This window comes from Bufo gargarizans, chromosome 4 (genome assembly GCF_014858855.1).
Source record: "Bufo gargarizans isolate SCDJY-AF-19 chromosome 4, ASM1485885v1, whole genome shotgun sequence".
In the NCBI taxonomy this organism is placed as follows: Eukaryota; Metazoa; Chordata; class Amphibia; order Anura; family Bufonidae; genus Bufo; species Bufo gargarizans.
Window position 1 is genome coordinate 288,176,545 of NC_058083.1, and position 20,174 is coordinate 288,196,718.

Below are 20,174 nucleotides of genomic sequence, written 5' to 3' on the forward strand. Positions count from 1 at the left end.
TATAAATACCTGGCAGTGTAGGACGTATAGACTAGACGTGATATCGTTTATTTTATTTTATGTGGGCTGCTTCGTTCCCCCGCTGCGCCCCCCGTTCTGGTTCCCACCCCGCCCTGTGTGCAAATCCACACCTTCGATACAGAGAGGAGGAGACGGCCGTGTTTCTCACTGGGCTGTTCATTCACAGCGGAGAGCGTCACAGCCAGGGAGAAAAAAAAAGCTCACCTTCTCCCTGGCTGTGACGCTCTCCGCTGCGATTGGACAGCGCTACAGCCTGGGAGAAGGAGACGCCCATTGAGACGTCCATTGAGAAACATGGCGTCTCCTCCTCCACGGGAGGAGATAGAATCAATAGATAGAAAATTATCTTATGATAAGATGTATAGTGAGAAGTATACAAAACCTTCCCCTGTGGTTATACTGTATGAAGTTACTATCCTGCCTTATACAGGCCTCCAGCAGTACAGCAGAGCTGTCATTAAGGCTAGTTTCACACTAGCGGCAATGAACTCATGAATGAACTTCCGGCGGGTGAACAGCCTGTCGGATCCGTGCTGCCGCTAGTGCATGTGATTGTGCATATGTCGTAGTTTTATTCCGGCCGCCTCTCGGCATGTTTGCCGGGGTGCTGCCGGAACTCCGGCTCACCCCCATTATAGTCAATGGGGCTGGAGCGGTAGTCCGGGAGCATGCGTGCACTAGCGCCAGCACGGATCCAACAGGCTGTTCAGCTGCTGGAACAGCCTGCCGGAGTTCCTTGCCTCTAGTGTGAAACTAGCCTTAATGACAGCTCTGTTGTACTGCTGGAGGCCTGTATAGGGCAGGATAGTAACTTCACTGCCGGAGTTCCTTGCCTCTAGTGTGAAACTAGCCTTAATGACAGCTCTGTTGTACTGCTGGAGGCCTGTATAAGGCAGGGTAGTAACTTCACTGCCGGAGTTCCTTGCCTCTAGTGTGAAACTAGCCTTAATGACAGCTCTGTTGTACTGCTGGAGGCCTGTATAGGGCAGGATAGTAACTTCACTGCCGGAGTTCCTTGCCTCTAGTGTGAAACTAGCCTTAATGACAGCTCTGTTGTACTGCTGGAGGCCTGTATAAGGCAGGATAGTAACTTCACTGCTGGAGTTCCTTGCCTCTAGTGTGAAACTAGCCTTAATGACAGCTCTGTTGTACTGCTGGAGGCCTGTATAAGGCAGGATAGTAACTTCACTGACGGAGTTCCTTGCCTCTAGTGTGAAACTAGCCTTAATGACAGCTCTGTTGTACTGCTGGAGGCCTGTATAAGGCAGGATAGTAACTTCACTGCCGGAGTTCCTTGCCTCTAGTGTGAAACTAGCCTTAATGACAGCTCTGTTGTACTGCTGGAGGCCTGTATAAGGCAGGGTAGTAACTTCACTGCCGGAGTTCCTTGCCTCTAGTGTGAAACTAGCCTTAATGACAGCTCTGTTGTACTGCTGGAGGCCTGTATAAGGCAGGGTAGTAACTTCACTGCCGGAGTTCCTTGCCTCTAGTGTGAAACTAGCCTTAATGACAGCTCTGTTGTACTGCTGGAGGCCTGTATAAGGCAGGATAGTAACTTCACTGCCGGAGTTCCTTGCCTCTAGTGTGAAACTAGCCTTAATGACAGCTCTGTTGTACTGCTGGAGGCCTGTATAGGGCAGGATAGTAACTTCACTGCCAGAGTTCCTTGCCTCTAGTGTGAAACTAGCCTTAATGACAACTCTGTTGTACTGCTGGAGGCCTGTATAGGGCAGGATAGTAACTTCACTGCCGGAGTTCCTTGCCTCTAGTGTGAAACTAGCCTTAATGACAGCTCTGTTGTACTGCTGGAGGCCTGTATAAGGCAGGATAGTAACTTCACTGCCGGAGTTCCTTGCCTCTAGTGTGAAACTAGCCTTAATGACAGCTCTGTTGTACTGCTGGAGGCCTGTATAAGGCAGGATAGTAACTTCACTGCCGGAGTTCCTTGCCTCTAGTGTGAAACTAGCCTTAATGACAGCTCTGTTGTACTGCTGGAGGCCTGTATAAGGCAGGGTAGTAACTTCACTGCCGGAGTTCCTTGCCTCTAGTGTGAAACTAGCCTTAATGACAGCTCTGTTGTACTGCTGGAGGCCTGTATAGGGCAGGATAGTAACTTCACTGCCGGAGTTCCTTGCCTCTAGTGTGAAACTAGCCTTAATGACAGCTCTGTTGTACTGCTGGAGGCCTGTATAGGGCAGGATAGTAACTTCACTGCCGGAGTTCCTTGCCTCTAGTGTGAAAGTACTCTAATTTAGCGCTGTATATATGAGATGACTCTGCTCAGGAGGTCTGTATCTACAGGGAGTGCAGAATTATTAGGCAAGTTGTATTTTTGAGGATTCATTTTATTATTGAACAACAACCATGTTCTCAATGAACCCAAAAAACTCATTAATATCAAAGCTGAATATTTTTGGAAGTAGTTTTTAGTTTGTTTTTAGTTTTAGCTATTTTAGGGGGATATCTGTGTGTGCAGGTGACTATTACTGTGCATAATTATTAGGCAACTTAACAAAAAAACTAATATATACCCATTTCAATTATTTATTTTTACCAGTGAAACCAATATAACATCTCAACATTCACAAATATACATTTCTGACATTCAAAAACAAAACAAAAACAAAATCAGTGACCAATATAGCCACCTTTCTTTGCAAGGACACTCAAAAGCCTGCCATCCATGGATTCTGTCAGTGTTTTGATCTGTTCACCATCAACATTGCGTGCAGCAGCAACCACAGCCTCCCAGACACTGTTCAGAGAGGTGTACTGTTTTCCCTCCTTGTAAATCTCACATTTGATGATGGACCACAGGTTCTCAATGGGGTTCAGATCAGGTGAACAAGGAGGCCATGTCATTAGATTTTCTTCTTTTATACCCTTTCTTGCCAGCCACGCTGTGGAGTACTTGGACGCGTGTGATGGAGCATTGTCCTGCATGAAAATCATGTTTTTCTTACCTTGCAGACTTCTTCCTGTACCACTGCTTGAAGAAGGTGTCTTCCAGAAACTGGCAGTAGGACTGGGAGTTGAGCTTGACTCCATTCTCAACCCGAAAAGGCCCCACAAGCTCATCTTTGATGATACCAGCCCAAACCAGTACTCCACCTCCACCTTGCTGGCGTCTGAGTCGGGCTGGAGCTCTCTGCCCTTTACCAATCCAGCCATGGGCCCATCCATCTGGCCCATCAAGACTCACTCTCATTTCATCAGTCCATAAAACCTTAGAAAAATCAGTCTTGAGATATTTCTTGGCCCAGTCTTGACGTTTCAGCTTGTGTGTCTTGTTCAGTGGTGGTCGTCTTTCAGCCTTTCTTACCTTGGCCATGTCTCTGAGTATTGCACACCTTGTGCTTTTGGGCACTCCAGTGATGTTGCAGCTCTGAAATATGGCCAAACTGGTGGCAAGTGGCATCTTGGCAGCTGCACGCTTGACTTTTCTCAGTTCATGGGCAGTTATTTTGCGACCTTGGTTTTTCCACACGCTTCTTGCGACCCTGTTGACTATTTTGAATGAAACGCTTGATTGTTCGATGATCACGCTTCAGAAGCTTTGCAATTTTAAGAGTGCTGCATCCCTCTGCAAGATATCTCACTATTTTTGACTTTTCTGAGCCTGTCAAGTCCTTCTTTTGAACCATTTTGCCAAAGGAAAGGAAGTTGCCTAATAATTATGCACACCTGATATAGGGTAATGATGTCATTAGACCACACCCCTTCTCATTACAGAGATGCACATCACCTAATATGCTTAATTGCTAGTAGGCTTTCGAGCCTATACAGCTTGGAGTAAGACAACATGCATAAAGAGGATGATGTGGTCAAAATACTCATTTGCCTAATAATTCTGCACTCCCTGTATACAGCAAAGCTGATGAATGAGCTCCATAAAAATAAATATTTGGTTTACTGCTCAGTGTAAACCATTATATTATTTGAATATTTTTTGTCTTATGTGGATAGTAAAAAATGATAATAAAAAAGTTCCCCAAATGTTTAAGAAAGCATGTTAACCAGATTTTCATATATGGTCTTTCAGAACTTGGTAAAATGGGACCTCCTGAACCTGACCGTAGAAATATGATGTAACAAATAGTATTATATACAGACGTGGACAAAATTGTTGGTACCCTTTGGTCAATGAAAGAAAAAGTCACAATGGTCACAGAAATAACTTTAATCTGACAAAAGTAATAATAAATTAAAATTCTATAAATGTTAACCAATGAAAGTCAGACATTGTTTTTCAACCATGCTTCAACAGAATTATGTAAAAAAATAAACTCATGAAACAGGCATGGACAAAAATGATGGTACCCCTAACTTAATATTTTGTTGCGCAACCTTTTGAGGCAATCACTGCAATCAAACGCTTCCTGTAACTGTCAATGAGACATCTGCACCTCTCAGCAGGTATTTTGGCCCACTCCTCATGAGCAAACTGCTCCAGTTGTGTCCGGTTTGAAGGGTGCCTTTTCCAGACTGCATGTTTCAGCTCCTTCCAAAGATGCTCAATAGGATTGAGGTCAGGGCTCATAGAAGGCCACTTTAGAATAGTCCAATTTTTTCCTCTTAGCCATTCTTGGGTGTTTTTAGCGGTGTGTTTTGGGTCATTGTCCTGTTGCAAGACCCATGACCTGCGACTGAGACCAAGCTTTCTGACACTGGCTAGTACATTTCTCTCTAGAATTCCTTGATAGTCTTGAGATTTCATTGTACCCTGCACAGATTCAAGACACCCTGTGCCAGACGCAGCAAAGCAGCCCCAGAACATAACAGAGCCTCCTCCATGTTTCACAGTAGGGACAGTGTTCTTTTCTTGATATGCTTCATTTTTTCGTCTGTGAACATACAGCTGATGTGCCTTGGCAAAAACTTCGATTTTTGTCTCATCTGTCCACAGGACATTCTCCCAGAAGCTTTGTGGCTTGTCAACATGTAGTTTGGCATATTCCAGTCTTGCTTTTTTATGATTCGTTTTCAACAATGGTGTCCTCCTTGGTCGTCTCCCATGTAGTCCACTTTGGCTCAAACAACGACGGATGGTGCGATCTGACACTGATGTTCCTTGAGCATGAAGTTCACCTTGAATCTCTTTAGAAGTCTTTCTAGGCTCTTTTGTTACCATTCGGATTATCCGTCTCTTAGATTTGTCATCAATTTTCCTCCTGCGGCCACGTCCAGGGAGGTTGGCTACAGTCCCATGGATCTTAAACTTATGAATAATATGTGCAACTGTACTCACAGGAACATCTAGTTGCTTGGAGATGGTCTTATAGCCTTTACCTTTAACATGCTTGTCTATAATTTTCTTTCTGATCTCTTGAGACAGCTCTTTCCTTTGCTTCCTCTGGTCCATGTCGAGTGTGGTACACACCATATCACCAAACAACACAGTGATTACCTGGAGCCATATATATAGGCCCAATGGCTGATTACAAGGTTGTAGACACCTGTGATGCTAATTAGTGGACACACCTTGAATTAACATGGCCCTTTGGTCACATTATGTTCTGTGTTTTCTAGGGGTACCATCATTTTTGTCCATGCCTGTTTCATGAGTTTATTTTTTTACATAATTCTGTTGAAGCATGGTTGAAAAACAATGTCTGACTTTCATTGGTTAACATTTATAGAATTTTAATTTATTATTACTTTTGTCAGATTAAAGTTATTTCTGTGACCATTGTGACTTTTTCTTTCATTGACCAAAGGGTACCAACAATTTTGTCCACGTCTGTATGTGTATACCATTTCTAGAGAACCCTAAAGAGCTTTTTGAACAGACTATTCACATTATTAGATTTCACATATCTGAGACATTTTTTTTTAAACTCTTTAAAACGAAGGGGGTCATTTACTATCAGATATACACCAGTTTTCTGGCATATATCTGTTGCAGATTGCAGTGCAAATGTTATTTGTGCCGCAATCTGCAACTTTTCCCCACTCACACCAGGTCTAAAAAAGTGAGCGTGTGCCAGCCTGTCTTATTTATCATTTTCTACACCTATTTTAGGTGTAGAAAATGGTCTAAATTTAAGCCAGCGAGGAAGCTGTCTTACATTTAGACCAGCGTTGGATGCGCTGAAGTTATGTAGAGGCAGCGCCGTTTCATAATTCATAATTCATAATTTTGGCAGCTCCGCTGCAAGCGCACTGGGTTAAGACCGGTGTCTAAAACGCCGGTCCTAATAAATGGCCCCCAAAGTTTTTCTCTGAGGCTGTTAAGGGTGAGTTTGCATCACCATCAAGCTTCCTGTTCTTCTGGTCCGTCAGAAAAAAAAAAACAGATCATGTATTTTAAGCATCTGTTATGCTCAGCTATGCCCATTTTGCATACGTTTCCGCCATTCCCATCTCAGATCCATTATTTTAGATGGAAAAAAGTCCTAATGAATTTTTTTTCCTATAAAAAATAACTGAATCTGGAATAACAGGATCCGTTTCTTTGTTTATTTTTCTGTTCTTCTAGTCGATCAGAAGAATGGAAAACTAAGCGGTGATGTTTTAAGTTGCTGCATGTTTTACTGTCTATGCAATACACTTGTCTCCTCTCGGACACTGTTAGTACATGTGACAATGCTCTTCTTTTGTTCTTCTCTCTCCTATTCCAGTTACTTATTTCCCTGCCCTTGCTGTCATCCCTCTAAATGCCAGAAGCTGTTAACAGCAAAAGGATCAATGTTCTCTAGACGAATATCCATCTCTGTGCTGAACCATAGTTGTCATCTTTATTGAAGTAGACAAGAACAGTAAACTAAGGCCTCTTTCACACGAACGTAACGGCTCCGTGCAATTTGCAGTCCGCAGCACGGGCACCGACCGTGGGGCAGCCGCATGTGGATCGCAGACCCATTCAGGGCTCATTTACACGACCGTGTGCTGCCCGTGCCCATATTGCGGCCGCATACTGCGGGTCCGCAATGCATGGGGCACCGGCCGTGTGCATTCCACATCATGGATGCGAACCCATACACCTGAATGGGTCCGGAAATCCGGTGATGTGGTAGCGGAACAAAAGCACAGAACGGAACCCTACGGAAGCACTACGGAGTGCTTCCGTGGGGTTCTGTTCCGTGCTTCTGTTGCTTCAGTTCTATCTTTTTGCGGAACGGACGTATCAGGGACCCCATTCAAGTGAATGCGTCCGCGATCCGCATGCGGCTGCCCCACGGTCGGTGCCCATGCATTGCAGGCAGCACACACAAGTTCTATCTTTTTGCGGAACGGAAGCACAGAACAGAACACCCGTGTATTGCTGGTGACCCGTGTATTGTGGAACCGCCGTATGCGGTCTGCAGCACGGGCACGGAGCCCTTACGTTCATGTGTAAGCGGCCTAAATCTGTGTGTGTTTCCAATTGTTACCTGCTTGTATCCAGGGAGATATTCACACTCATATCATCTCTGGGCGCTTATCATGGCACATTTCCATGTTAACTAAACAAAGGAGTAAGGTTTGCCAATCGATGTTCATGGGGCAGTTCATTTTTAGAATGTGCATTAGCAGTCAGCCAGAATTTCCTTGACTTCACCCATACAGCTCTAGATCACCGGATATCAGTGGCCTAGAACGCGCAGAGTTTGCTCAAGGATCGTCAGTGGAGACAGCACCGCTCAGCGCTTATTTGGTGTATTTCATTCGGATGGACAATATGTATACTAACATAACACATTTCCTTTACAGATAGTTTGCTCTGTGCAAACACCACCATGTACGCTAGTAACAGGAGCTTGTGTGTTTTGCAGGAGGAAGTGGAAAAAGTGAAAAGAGAGCTTGTAACTGATTATTGCCAGAAGTGAGTTCACCTGAAATACTGGCTATTGATTTTCTTGCTACCTGACCAGTATGTCGTCATCACTGTGTATCTCCATTTATATTACATATGAAATTGTTTGGTGTTCTAGCATGTATTTGCTGTCACTATAATGTAATCCTGAGCTTAGGACACTGTGCACCTCGACAAGTTCTCTCCATTGTTGTATAAACCCTTCATTTAGCATAAACCACTTACTATATAATAAAAAAAAAACTATGTATATATATATATTTACAGTATATATTTAAATACATGTACGCACACACAGTACTGTGTAGATAGACACGTTTATGTATGTGTAAATCTTTCACTGAGGCTACATGCACACGACCGTATGTGTTTTGCGGTCCGCAAAAAAAAAACAAAAAACAGATGACGTCCGTATGTCATCCATTTTTTTTGCGGATCCATTGTAACAATGCCTATCCTTGTCTGCAAAACGGACAAGAATAGGACATGTTGTTTTTTTTTTGCGGGGCTACAGAACGGACATACTGATGTGGACAGAACATGGAGGCTGTCCGCATTGTTTGCGGCCCTATTGAAGTGAATGGGTCCGCACCTGAGCCGCAAAAAATGTGGCTCGGATGCGCAACCAAACCCAGTTCCAGTGCATGTAGGCTAAAACATTTACTGTTGTTAGGAACTTGATAACTGTATGGATATACATTGGCTATTTTGGCATCCTTACATTGGTATAGGTAAATGTTCATAAGGATCTTCATTCTTTAATATTTAGGTTAAGCAAAAGGATTTGTACCTACTCCCTCCGTGGACAGATCATCGCCTACTGCAACAGCTTGAAACAACTGCTGGAAGAGTTTCCACTCATTTGTAAAACCTACTTCATCATAGGGCATCCTCAAGTGAAAAAGACTATCATTAAAGAGGCACCCCAGGCAGATCCCAGGTGTATAAACTTTTATTACCTAATTATCACTAAAGGTACCTTTACATGAGGCGATTATTGTGTAAGTTATCGCTAAATCGAGCGAAACTACAAGAAACTGAGAACAATGAGCGACAACAGAGAATCGGTATATTTATCTTTGGTTGGATCGTTTGTGGTGGCCACAAAAATCATTGTTGGACGTTAGCGATTTCATACGTGTAAACAGGAATCGTTCACTGCAGGCACGATTACAGATGATTACACTGTGGGTGTGTTTAAGCTCACGCTTTGTGTAAATTACAAGCGATGGAATATGCGATCGAAATTACGATTTTGTGAACGATCATCAGCACGTCTTAAGGGTCATTATTGAAACGTTCACTACACCAAGAAACAACATCGCTCAATTGTACCGATCATCTACTCGAGTAAGGGCGAGTTCACACATTAGAGCAGATTTACTGCACAATGACTAGACATGCCCTAAACTTAGCACAGGGGCTCACGCTGGATAAATCATTTTCAGGCTAGCTGCAGAAACATTTTCTAAACCTAGATGCGCCAAATTACACCGCTTTTTGATGTATCATTTCCCCTGAAATTTGCGTAAAAGAAATACCTATTGTAAGCATTTCATAAGCATTTGAAATCTGGGTCATGGGAAAAAAAATGGACATGTCAATTCTCACAGCAGTCTCCACGTGGAAACTGCAACAGGCAGTCACATTCTCCATTGAATAGACCATGTATAGTCTGAGGATCAGCCTTGGATTTCTGCGACATATTCCACACCCCTACGCTAACAATTCCCAAACGTAATGCTGTGATTGAGGTTTTTCCCTTTACAAGTTTCAAATTCCCTAGAACTGCCCTACATGTGCTCCTTATGGCATCCTATCTTCTGTCAAGGTGATGCTGACTGCAACGCACATCAGAGCGACCTGTGCCAACACCACATACAGGAAATACAGGCTGCCATAAACGGCACCTGTTTTCTATTGAATGCTCCTGCTGGTTAGGTACATAATTGGGTGCAAGTTTAAGGGGTCGTCTCATCATGGACAATGGGGGCATATCGCTATGGGTGGGATCCGCACCTATATCAAGAATGGAGCCCCGAAAGTGAAGGAGGGTGCACTGCGCATGCGCAGCTGGCCTCCATTTATTTTCTATGGGGCCAGCGAAAATTCGGCTATTTCCGTCGGCCCCATGGAAATGAATAGTAGCGGGGGCTGCGCCCGCACGGTACGCTCCCATTCACTTCTATGGGGAGCTGGCTTAGTGGTGGCTGGACCGGAGTCCTCCAGCCACCACCGTGTGGGGCTCCGTTCTCGATATAGGTGCAGTGGGACCCGCATCTATAAGATAATGGAGGAATATCCTAGCGATATGCCCCCATTGTCCATGATGAGACAACCCCTTCTTTAATTTATTTAGATGATCTTTATATTTCTTTGTGACGTCTGCATTAGTTTCTTTGAATTTAAATAGAAGTTTTATTTCTTCTAAACTACAGGACATTTCAAGAACGCCCACATACCTTGTTTTCAGACGATGGGCGAGTTTTTGTTAATTTGTGGTACATCCCTTACGCATCAGAAGTACTTTCCATGTTTAAGATGCTACCAGAAAAGGTATGTTCGAATAATATTTGAAATTGCCTTTAAAGGGGTTATCCAAGTTCAGTTAAGGCTACTTTCACATCAACATTTTTGCTGGATCCGTCAAGGATCATCAAAAAATGCTTACATCATGCCAATACAACCATCTGCATCCGTTATGAGAGGATCCGTGCTACCGCAAGTCCACCATGCTGGCGGAAGTCCGCTTCAGCCCCATTCACTATAATGGGGCGGGCCGTAGGTCCGGCCACAGCATGGCAAACATGCCGAGAGGCGCCAGACAAAAACCGCAGCATGTTGTAGTTTTATTCTGCACCTATAGTTCTATAGTCCTGCCCCGCAAAAAAGATAGAGCAAGTCCTATTCTTGTCCACAATCGGACAAGAATAGGCATTTCTATCATAGAGCTGGCCATGTGCGGTCCGCAAAATGAGTAACGCACACAAATACTGGATTCGCAAAACTAGACATAGACATATTTGGTATTGTTGCGTCCGTAATGACCAGATCTATAAAAATATCACATGATCTACCCCATCAAGTGAACAGTGTAAAGAAAAATAGAAAAATGACACCAAACAGCTTTTTTTGTAACTTCCCCTCCCAAAAATGAGATAAAAAGCAACTAAAAAGCCAAATGTACCCCAAAATGGTGCCAAGAAAAACTACAGTTTGTCTCGTACAAAATAAGCCCTCACACAGCTCATTAAACAAAAAATAAAAAAAATTATTGCTCTTAAAAACCATGACAGAAAATTCCATGTTAGAAAATCCAGATGCCGCTCCTTCCCTTCTGAGCCCTGGCGTATCCCCAAATAACAGTTTACAACCACAATTGGGGTGTTACTGTATTCAGGAGAAAGTGGGTAGCAAATTGGGGGATATTCTCCTGTTATCTTTTGTGAAAAAGGCCTAAAGCACCATTTTCTTGTAAAACAAAAAAAAATGTACCTTTTCATTTTCACACCTAACTACTAAAAATTCCATGAAAGAGCTGTTGAGTGAAGTGCTCACTACACTCCTTAAAAATTCCTTGGGTGGTGTAGTTTACAAAATGTGTTCACATGCAACATGGTGCCCAAAGACCATTCCAGCAAAATCTGCCCTCCAAAAACCATATGGCAATCCTTGTCTGTGCCCTGCCGTGTGCCCATACAGTGGTATACTACCACATATGGGGTGTTTCTGCAAACTGCAGAATCAAGGTAATGAATATTGAGGTTTGTTATGTTGTTAACCCTTGATGTGTTCCAGGAAAAAATTTATTAAAATGGAAAATCTGCAAAAAAAGTGACATTTTGAAATTTCACCTCTATTTAGCTTTAATTCCTGTGGAATACCTAAAGGGTTAACAACATTTCTAAAAGTTTTGAATTGTTTGAGGGGTGTAATTTCTAAAATGGGGTCATTTATGGGTTGGTTCTATAATGTAAGCCTGACTTCAGAACTGGACTGGTCTTCAAAAAAGTGGGTTTTGGAAATGTTCTAAAAAATTGTAAGAATTGCTTCTAAAATTCTAAGCCTTCTAACGTCCTAAAAAATAAAATGACATTTGCAAAATAATGCCAACATAAAGTAGACATATGGGGAATGTTAAGTGATAGATATTTTATGAGGTATCACTTTCTTTTTCAAAAGCAGAGAAAAATAAATTCTGAAAATTGAGATTTTTTTTGTTGTTGTTGTAAATTTGGGATTTTTTTATAAATAAAAGGTGAAACATATTGACTTAAATTTATCACTATCATGAAGTACAATGTGTCACGAGAAAACAATCTCTGAATGGCTTGGATAAGTAAAAGCGTTCCAAAGTTATTACCACATAAAGTGACGCATTGTCCGATTTGCAAAATTAGGCCTCTTGCACATGAACGTATGCGCCCCGAGGCCGTGCTGCGGACCGCAATGCACGAACACCCACCGTGGGGCAGCCGCAGCGGATCGCAGACCCATTCACTTTAATGGGTCCGAGATCCAGCTATTCCGCAAAATGATAGGACATGTTCTATCTTTTTGCGGAACGGAAGTGCGGGATGAAACCCCACGGAAGCACTCCGTAGTGCTTCCGTAGGGTTCCATTCCGTGCTTCCGTTGCGCACCATTCCGCATCTCCGGATTTGCGGACCCATTGAAGTGAATGGGTCCGCATCCGTGATGAGGAATGCACACGGAACGGCGCCCGTGTATTGTGGATCTGCAAATGCGGTCCGCAATACGGGCACTGGGCGCACACGTTTGTGTGCAATGAGCCTTAGGCCTGGTCAGGGAGTGGGTAAATGGCTCGGTCTGGAATTGGTTAATAGGGTTACAGAGACCCTTTAAGGAATGCTCCATTCATATTTAGGACTCAAGAAGAGTACGTATGTATTTGATTCATTATGGTCTGTCGTGTTTTCTGAATTATGAAGCTAAATATTTGTCTTGGAATTACATGTTCGGGCAGCAATCTAATTTAGATGCCAGCACTTAACTAGACCATGTCACTTTGAAAGCATCATTGTAGCAACAGTTGTTCTAGGTATGTAGATGGACAGGTATGGTTTTACATCTTGGCAGCAATTTTGCTACTGTACTGATTGCATACATCTTTTTCCTCTTATGCCATGCCATAATTTTTTCCTTTGCACTCCGTAGTTGTGATATAGTTATACACTGCCATAACTGGTTTTCATTGCTAGTTGGTGATTTGGTTATTTGTTACATATAGTTTGTTTTTGTTTTTTTGCAGGCCGCCTATCGGGCATTGTACCAGTGTCTACAAATTATAGCTGCTTTACATGATATTGTCTCATATATACTCAGTTTTGCTCAGCTGGGAAATTCGTGCAGTGGATATGTCAGTTTGATAAACAGGGAGATGACAGCTGACTGGGGAGGCACAGAAGGAATAGGTAAAACGTGTGAAATTCTGTCTTTATTGTTGAATTGATTAAGCTAGTCTATGCCTTAATTAGTTCTTTTTGACATATCTATGGTGCTATGTAGGGCTAGGGCGATGTGGCAACACTGGTTGCGGGACAGCTGTGATTGGCGCTGTGATCCGTTCATTTCTATGGGATCACCGCTACTCTGCAATCCTGCCCACAACAGCTGTCGTGTGACCAGTGTAGCCGTACCCTAAGGCCTCTTGCACACGACCGTATGCCCTCCGAGATATACGGTCTGTGAGTGGTCCATATGTCCCGAAGCGGCATTGATCGTGCGCATGAGAGCACACAGCATCATAGATTACAATGATGCTGTGCACGTCGGGCCGACCGCGGGACAATATTGTCACAGACTCATATGATCTTATGACAATAGTCCCGCGGGCGGCCCAACGTGCACAGCATCATTGTAATCTATGATGCTGTGCGCTCCCGTGTGCACGATCAATGCCGCTCCGAGACATATGGCCCGCTCACAGATCGTATGTCTCGGAGGGCATACAGTCGAGTGCAAGAGGCCTTATGGTAAATGCACATGTTCAGGATTCATGTGCGGACAATCCGCACTGAAATCTGCAGGTGTTCGCAGGGAAATCCGTGCGGTCAATCCGCATCGATTGGTGTGGATTTGATGCGGAGTTGGTGCGGATTTTGCACATCCGGATTTTACTGTCTCCATTGAAGTGAATGGAGAAAATCCAAACAGAATAAATAAAATAAATTGACATGCTGCAGAATTTTTAAAAGATTAGTGCAAAAAATTTGCGTGGAATCCTGATCGTGAACATTTAGCCTAAAGGGGAAATCCACTCAAAAGAGATCTTCTACAAGGTTGCTGGGAGATGTGAGACTATAACAATCGTGGTGGCACCCTTAAATGGTCATTGTCACTGGAAGAAACTTTGCATAAATCAATAGTACAGGTGAATATGTAAGAAATATTGTAATATACCTTAGAAAAATGCATCCTGTGGGACATGTGTTCTTTTGACTAAGGGCTCATTCACACGACCGTATGAATGGGTCCTTACCCATTCCGCAATTTTGCAGAACGGGTGCAGGTTCATTGATTTTAATAGTGCCACAAAAGATGCCCCGTGTGTTGTCCGCAGCCCCTCAAAAAGGGTAGAGCATGTCCTATTCTTGTCTGCAGTAGCAGACAAGAATAGGCATTTCTATCATAGGGCCGGCCATGTGCGTTCCGCAAAATGTGGAACGCACACCAGCTGATATCCGTGTTTTGCGGATCCGCAATTTGAGGACCGCAAAACACATTCAGTCACCTGAATGCTCCCTGACAAGGACATTTTAACACTTCTGACTAGACAGGTAGTTCTTGTAAATGAGATGAGTTATCATATACTAGCCTGTAATGTTGTAGTTGCACCGTAAATTACACTATTGGCGCATGTACAGTAGAACTGCTTCTGCCTCCCAAGCATGCCAAATGACTACTGTGAATGAGCCAATTACATCATCCTCCACCCGTCAGAGGAGGCCCTTGGCTTCATTTGGGTGGAGGATGATATATTAAGTAGTTGTCTGTATTCCTTGGGAAGTAGGAGATCTACTGTACATTCACTGACAGTGTAATCTATGGAGCAGGCACAAGACGAGATCCTGGAGGGTGTCTATCACGGCAGAGTGGAGTGCACTGAAGTACTCAGGAATGGTGCACAGATATGCATAATTAAGGTATTGTTTTGCTCAGCAGGATCAACGTGATTTAATAGGATTGAACCTGCTGACAGATGTTCTTTATATGCAAAATAGACATGGAGGCCCCCCCCCCTCCACACCTTACGCACGCAAAGCCTACAGGAACCACAGTATAGCCATACAGTTTAAGTTCACCCACACTTTATATAAATAAAAAAGGAGGTTTACAGTGCAAATACTGCTGTTGCATTTAATGTGCATGAAATTTGAACAGTGCCATCCACAGATCCCCCTCCCCTAAACAGTGCCATCCACAGATCTCCCCCCTAAACAGTGCCATCCACAGATCTCCCCCTAAACAGTGCCATCCACAGATCTCCCCCCTAAACAGTGCCATCCACAGATCCCTAATCTCCTAAACAGTGCCATCCACAGATCCCTCCTCCCCTAAACAGTGCCATCCACAGATCCCCCCTCCCCTAAACAGTGCCATCCACAGATCTCCCCCCTAAACAGTGCCATCCACAGATCCCTCCTCCCCTAAACAGTGCCATCCACAGATCCCCCCTAAACAGTGCCTTACACAGATCCCCCGTCCCCTAAACAGTGCCATGATGGCACTGTTTAGGGGAGGGGGGGGATCTGTGGATGGCACTGTTTAGGGGGGATCTGTGGATGGCACTGTTTAGGGGGGAGATCTGTGGATGGCACTGTTTAGGGGAGGGGGGGATCTGTGGATGGCACTGTAGGTGGATCTGTGGATGGCACTGCCATCCACAGATCCCCCTACAGTGCCATACACAGATCCCCCTCCCCGACGCTCACAGCAGTATATTTATAAACTAATCAGTAACTACTTTAACTTTAATCATTGCTCATTGCTGAGCTCTTTACTTGGATTATTTGGATATCTTACTTTGTCTTAGCTCCGGTAACAGCAGGCAGTGCAGGTGGCGCTCACTCACTGACGTCACACGCCTGCGCCGCCTAGTGGGAGGAGCAGGCGCGTGACATCAGTCAGTGAGTGAGCGCCGCCCCCCGCACTGCCTGCTATTACCGGAGCTAAGACAAAGTAAGATATCCAAATAATCCAAGTAAAGAGCTCAACAATGAGAAATGATTAAAGTTAAAGTAGTTACTGATTAGTTTATAAATATACTGCTGTGAGCGGCGTGGCCCTGTATATTCTAACCCCCAGGCAAGCGTCCCCGTCACCATGGGAACGCCTGGGGGTTAGAATATACCATCGGATTGGAGTTTTTACGATCTCACTGAGCTCGTAAAACTCAGATCCGATGGTATATTCTAACCCGCAGGCAAGCGTCCCCGTCACCATGGGAACACCTAGGGGGTTAGAATATACCATCGGATCTTCTGAGTTACTCAGCCTTAAAGGAAGCAAAACAAGCACCGGCTCTGCTTGGCCCCGGGCCAGCTTGGGGCCCCAACCAGCTTGGGGCCCCAAGCAATTGCTTGTTTTGCCTGTCGGGTAGCGACGGGCCTGTTTATATGAGAGTGTGAGCAGGTAAAATGTTCTGCTCCATCTATCTGTGCACCCCACTATTGTAGATTAGTACCTATATTAATAACAGAGCTGGGCCCTATCACTATTGAATGAGCAGAACCAGTACACATTACAGGGAGTTCAGAATTATTAGGCAAGTTGTATTTTTGAGGATTAATTTTATTATTGAACAACAACCATGTTCTCAATGAACCCAAAAAACTCATTAATATCAAAGCTGAATATTTTTGGAAGTAGTTTTTAGTTTGTTTTTAGTTTTAGCTATTTTATGGTTCAATCATATTTATTGAAGCAAAAATGAAAAGGAGTTACAAAGTCACGCAAGTGAGGAAAAGGGCAATATGGCCTGAGCCCAATTATGAAGGAAACATGACTATCATAAATATGCCAATAAGTGTGACGAATCTGAACAAATAAGACCACGACAAGGGCTGAAAAACAGGGGGTAAGGAGATACAGGGGAGGGGGGGGGGGGGCGAGGGTATGTGAAGAAAAGAAACCTGAACTTCACCAGATACAACAACCAGTTTCTAGCCAAGTGTGAAATCTAGGAGAGCTTCTGAATTGCAGCCAAGGGTCCCATGTTTGCGAGTATGGACGCGCCTGATTGTGGGCCTCAGCTCTCAGCTCTTCCATCCGGACCAGAGTGTCCATAGCGTGGACCCAGGTAGATCTCCTCAGGCTATCTGCTGATTTCCACTTACGCGGTATGATCTGCCTTACAGCCTGCACAAACAGCCTAAGGGCACCTTTCTTAACAAGTTGAATTCTACCCGAGTAGATAGAGAGTAGAGCTATCTGAGGAGACGGTGATATAGAGGTCCGGTACAAAGCGTTATGCAGAGCAAAAACATCCTGCCACAGAGGGGCAACCCCAGGACAGTCCCACCAGATGTGAAGCATGGAGCCCACTGCATCGTGGCATCGCCAACATGTATTGGGAACAGAAGGATAAAACTGATGTAGCTTGACCGGAGTCCTATACCACCGTGTAAGGATTTTATAGTTTAACTCTTGCAGGCGGCAAGAAACCGTCAACTTATGAGTGAACAGAAGGGAGCGATTCCATTGTTCAGCGGAAATGGTAACCGCTAATTCACCCTCCCAACCAGACACAAACCCCACATCCTTCAACTGTTCGGCTAATGTGCCATCCCCTACCTCCCCGGCACCGATCAGACCGTAGATCAAAGATATGCCATGACAAGGTCCTGATGCTGCTGTGCAGAGTTTTTCAAAGTTAGTCAGAGGGGCGGATAGTTGCGAACCGGGAGCCAAGGAGCTTACAAAATTGTGGAGTTGAAGGTATCTGAACCAATGACCCGGGGAGTCAGAAGAGATATGCGATAGGTCACTGAAGGGTAAGTTTTAGCTATTTTAGGGGGATATCTGTGTGTGCAGGTGACTATTACTGTACATAATTATTAGGCAACTTAACAAAAAACAAATATATACCCATTTCAATTATTTCTTTTTACCAGTGAAACCAATATAACATCTCAACATTCACAAATATACATTTCTGACATTCAAAAACAAAACAAAAACAAATCAGTGACCAATATAGCCACCTTTCTTTGCAAGGACACTCAAAAGCCTGCCATCCATGGATTCTGTCAGTGTTTTGATCTGTTCACCATCAACATTGCGTGCAGCAGCAACCACAGCCTCCCAGACACTGTTCAGAGAGGTGTACTGTTTTCCCTCCTTGTAAATCTCACATTTGATGATGGACCACAGGTTCTCAATGGGGTTCAGATCAGGTGAACAAGGAGGCCATGTCATTAGATTTTCTTCTTTTATACCCTTTCTTGCCAGCAGTGGAGTACTTGGACGCGTGTGATGGAGCATTGTCCTGCATGAAAATCATGTTTTTCTTACCTTGCAGACTTCTTCCTGTACCACTGCTTGAAGAAGGTGTCTTCCAGAAACTGGCAGTAGGACTGGGAGTTGAGCTTGACTCCATCCTCAACCCAAAAAGGCCCCACAAGCTCATCTTTGATGATACCAGCCCAAACCAGTACTCCACCTCCACCTTGCTGGCGTCTGAGTCGGACTGGAGCTCTCTGCCCTTTACCAATCCAGCCATCTGGCCCATCAAGACTCACTCTCATTTCATCAGTCCATAAAACCTTAGAAAAATCAGTCTTGAGATATTTCTTGGCCCAGTCTTGACGTTTCAGCTTGTGTGTCTTGTTCAGTGGTGGTCGTCTTTCAGCCTTTCTTACCTTGGCCATGTCTCTGAGTATTGCACACCTTGTGCTTTTGGGCACTCCAGTGATGTTGCAGCTCTGAAATATGGCCAAACTGGTGGCAAGTGGCATCTTGGCAGCTGCACGCTTGACTTTTCTCAGTTCATGGGCAGTTATTTTGCGCCTTGGTTTTTCCACACGCTTCTTGCGACCCTGTTGACTATTTTGAATGAAACGCTTGATTGTTCGATGATCACGCTTCAGAAGCTTTGCCATTTTAAGAGTGCTGCATCCCTCTGCAAGATATCTCACTATTTTTGACTTTTCTGAGCCTGTCAAGTCCTTCTTTTGACCCATTTTGCCAAAGGAAAGGAAGTTGCCTAATAATTATGCACACCTGATATAGGGTGTTGATGTCATTAGACCACACCCCTTCTCATTACAGAGATGCACATCACCTAATATGCTTAATTGGTAGTAGGCTTTCGAGCCTATACAGCTTGGAGTAAGACAACATGCATAAAGAGGATGATGTGGTGAAAATACTCATTTGCCTAATAATTCTGCACGTAGTTTAAATACAGTATGTGCACATTTGTCTTAACTTGGATATACTAGAAAGGTTCTAATATAAAACCTCTGTATTCTTTACAGGAGCTGAGCTTCGAGACCTTCAGAAGTTAATAGATGGTCTGCAGAACCCTCATGATCCAAAGGAAGTAGCTGCAATGTTACTGCTACGACGTGAGGTCATGATACTGCAGTTTGATGCTGCTGTGCGCTACTTGATCCGGTATGCAGCTTTACAATCCACTCAATGCAAATCAGTAGTATAAGAGAAGAAGGAGAACTAACCAAATGAATTATTTAACCCCTTAGTGACCAATACACCATTTTACAGTGGTTACTAAGGGGCCTTAGGCTAGTCCGCTATCATCTAAGCACTATGCGGCTCTCCCATGCAGTGAAGAGCAGGAGATCGGATGACTTATGCTCTAATGTCCCAGATTGGCAGAATTGCCAATCCTGGCCGTTTAACCTCTTAGATGCCACAGTCAGTAGTGACCATGTCACCTAAATGGTTCCAGAAGACAAGGGAGTCACCTCCGTCAGTGATCGAAACCACCATGAATGAGATCACAGGGTGCTGATGTGTGTACACGGCAGCTGCGGGCCTAATGAAGGCCTCCAGGCCTGCTTTCTGTGTATGCCTATTAGGCTGTGCAGCCTAGGTTGCCTTATGTTTTAAAAGTCCCCTTGTGGGACTAGTAAGTGTGAAACAAAGAATTAAATACAGTTTTATTAAAAATCTCCATGTTAAAATGCACACATTTTTTCCATTTAAAAAATGCTTTTCAATAGAAAAAAATTGTAAAAAAAAATAAACCCTCCACACATTTGATATCGCTACATTTGTGACAACCTGAACTATACAATTATGAACACAAGGGGCAGAATTGCCATAGACCCTACAGGGAACTCAAGCCCTCTTGATGGCCGCAGGCCAGGTA

General features: G+C 44.0%; 1 protein-coding gene across 1 annotated transcript in view; it reads left to right on the forward strand.

The window, feature by feature from the left end:
• Positions 1–7,739: 7,739 nt before the first annotated feature.
• Positions 7,740–20,174, forward strand: part of LOC122935381 (coiled-coil domain-containing protein 162-like) — an 83,359-nt gene continuing 70,924 nt past the window's right edge. Inside the window, exons 1-5 of the mRNA XM_044291152.1 lie at positions 7,740–7,825; positions 8,586–8,756; positions 10,255–10,372; positions 13,089–13,251; positions 19,318–19,456. Of these exons, the coding sequence (XP_044147087.1) occupies positions 7,740–7,825; positions 8,586–8,756; positions 10,255–10,372; positions 13,089–13,251; positions 19,318–19,456 (677 nt within the window). The remainder of the gene's footprint in view (positions 7,826–8,585; positions 8,757–10,254; positions 10,373–13,088; positions 13,252–19,317; positions 19,457–20,174) is intronic.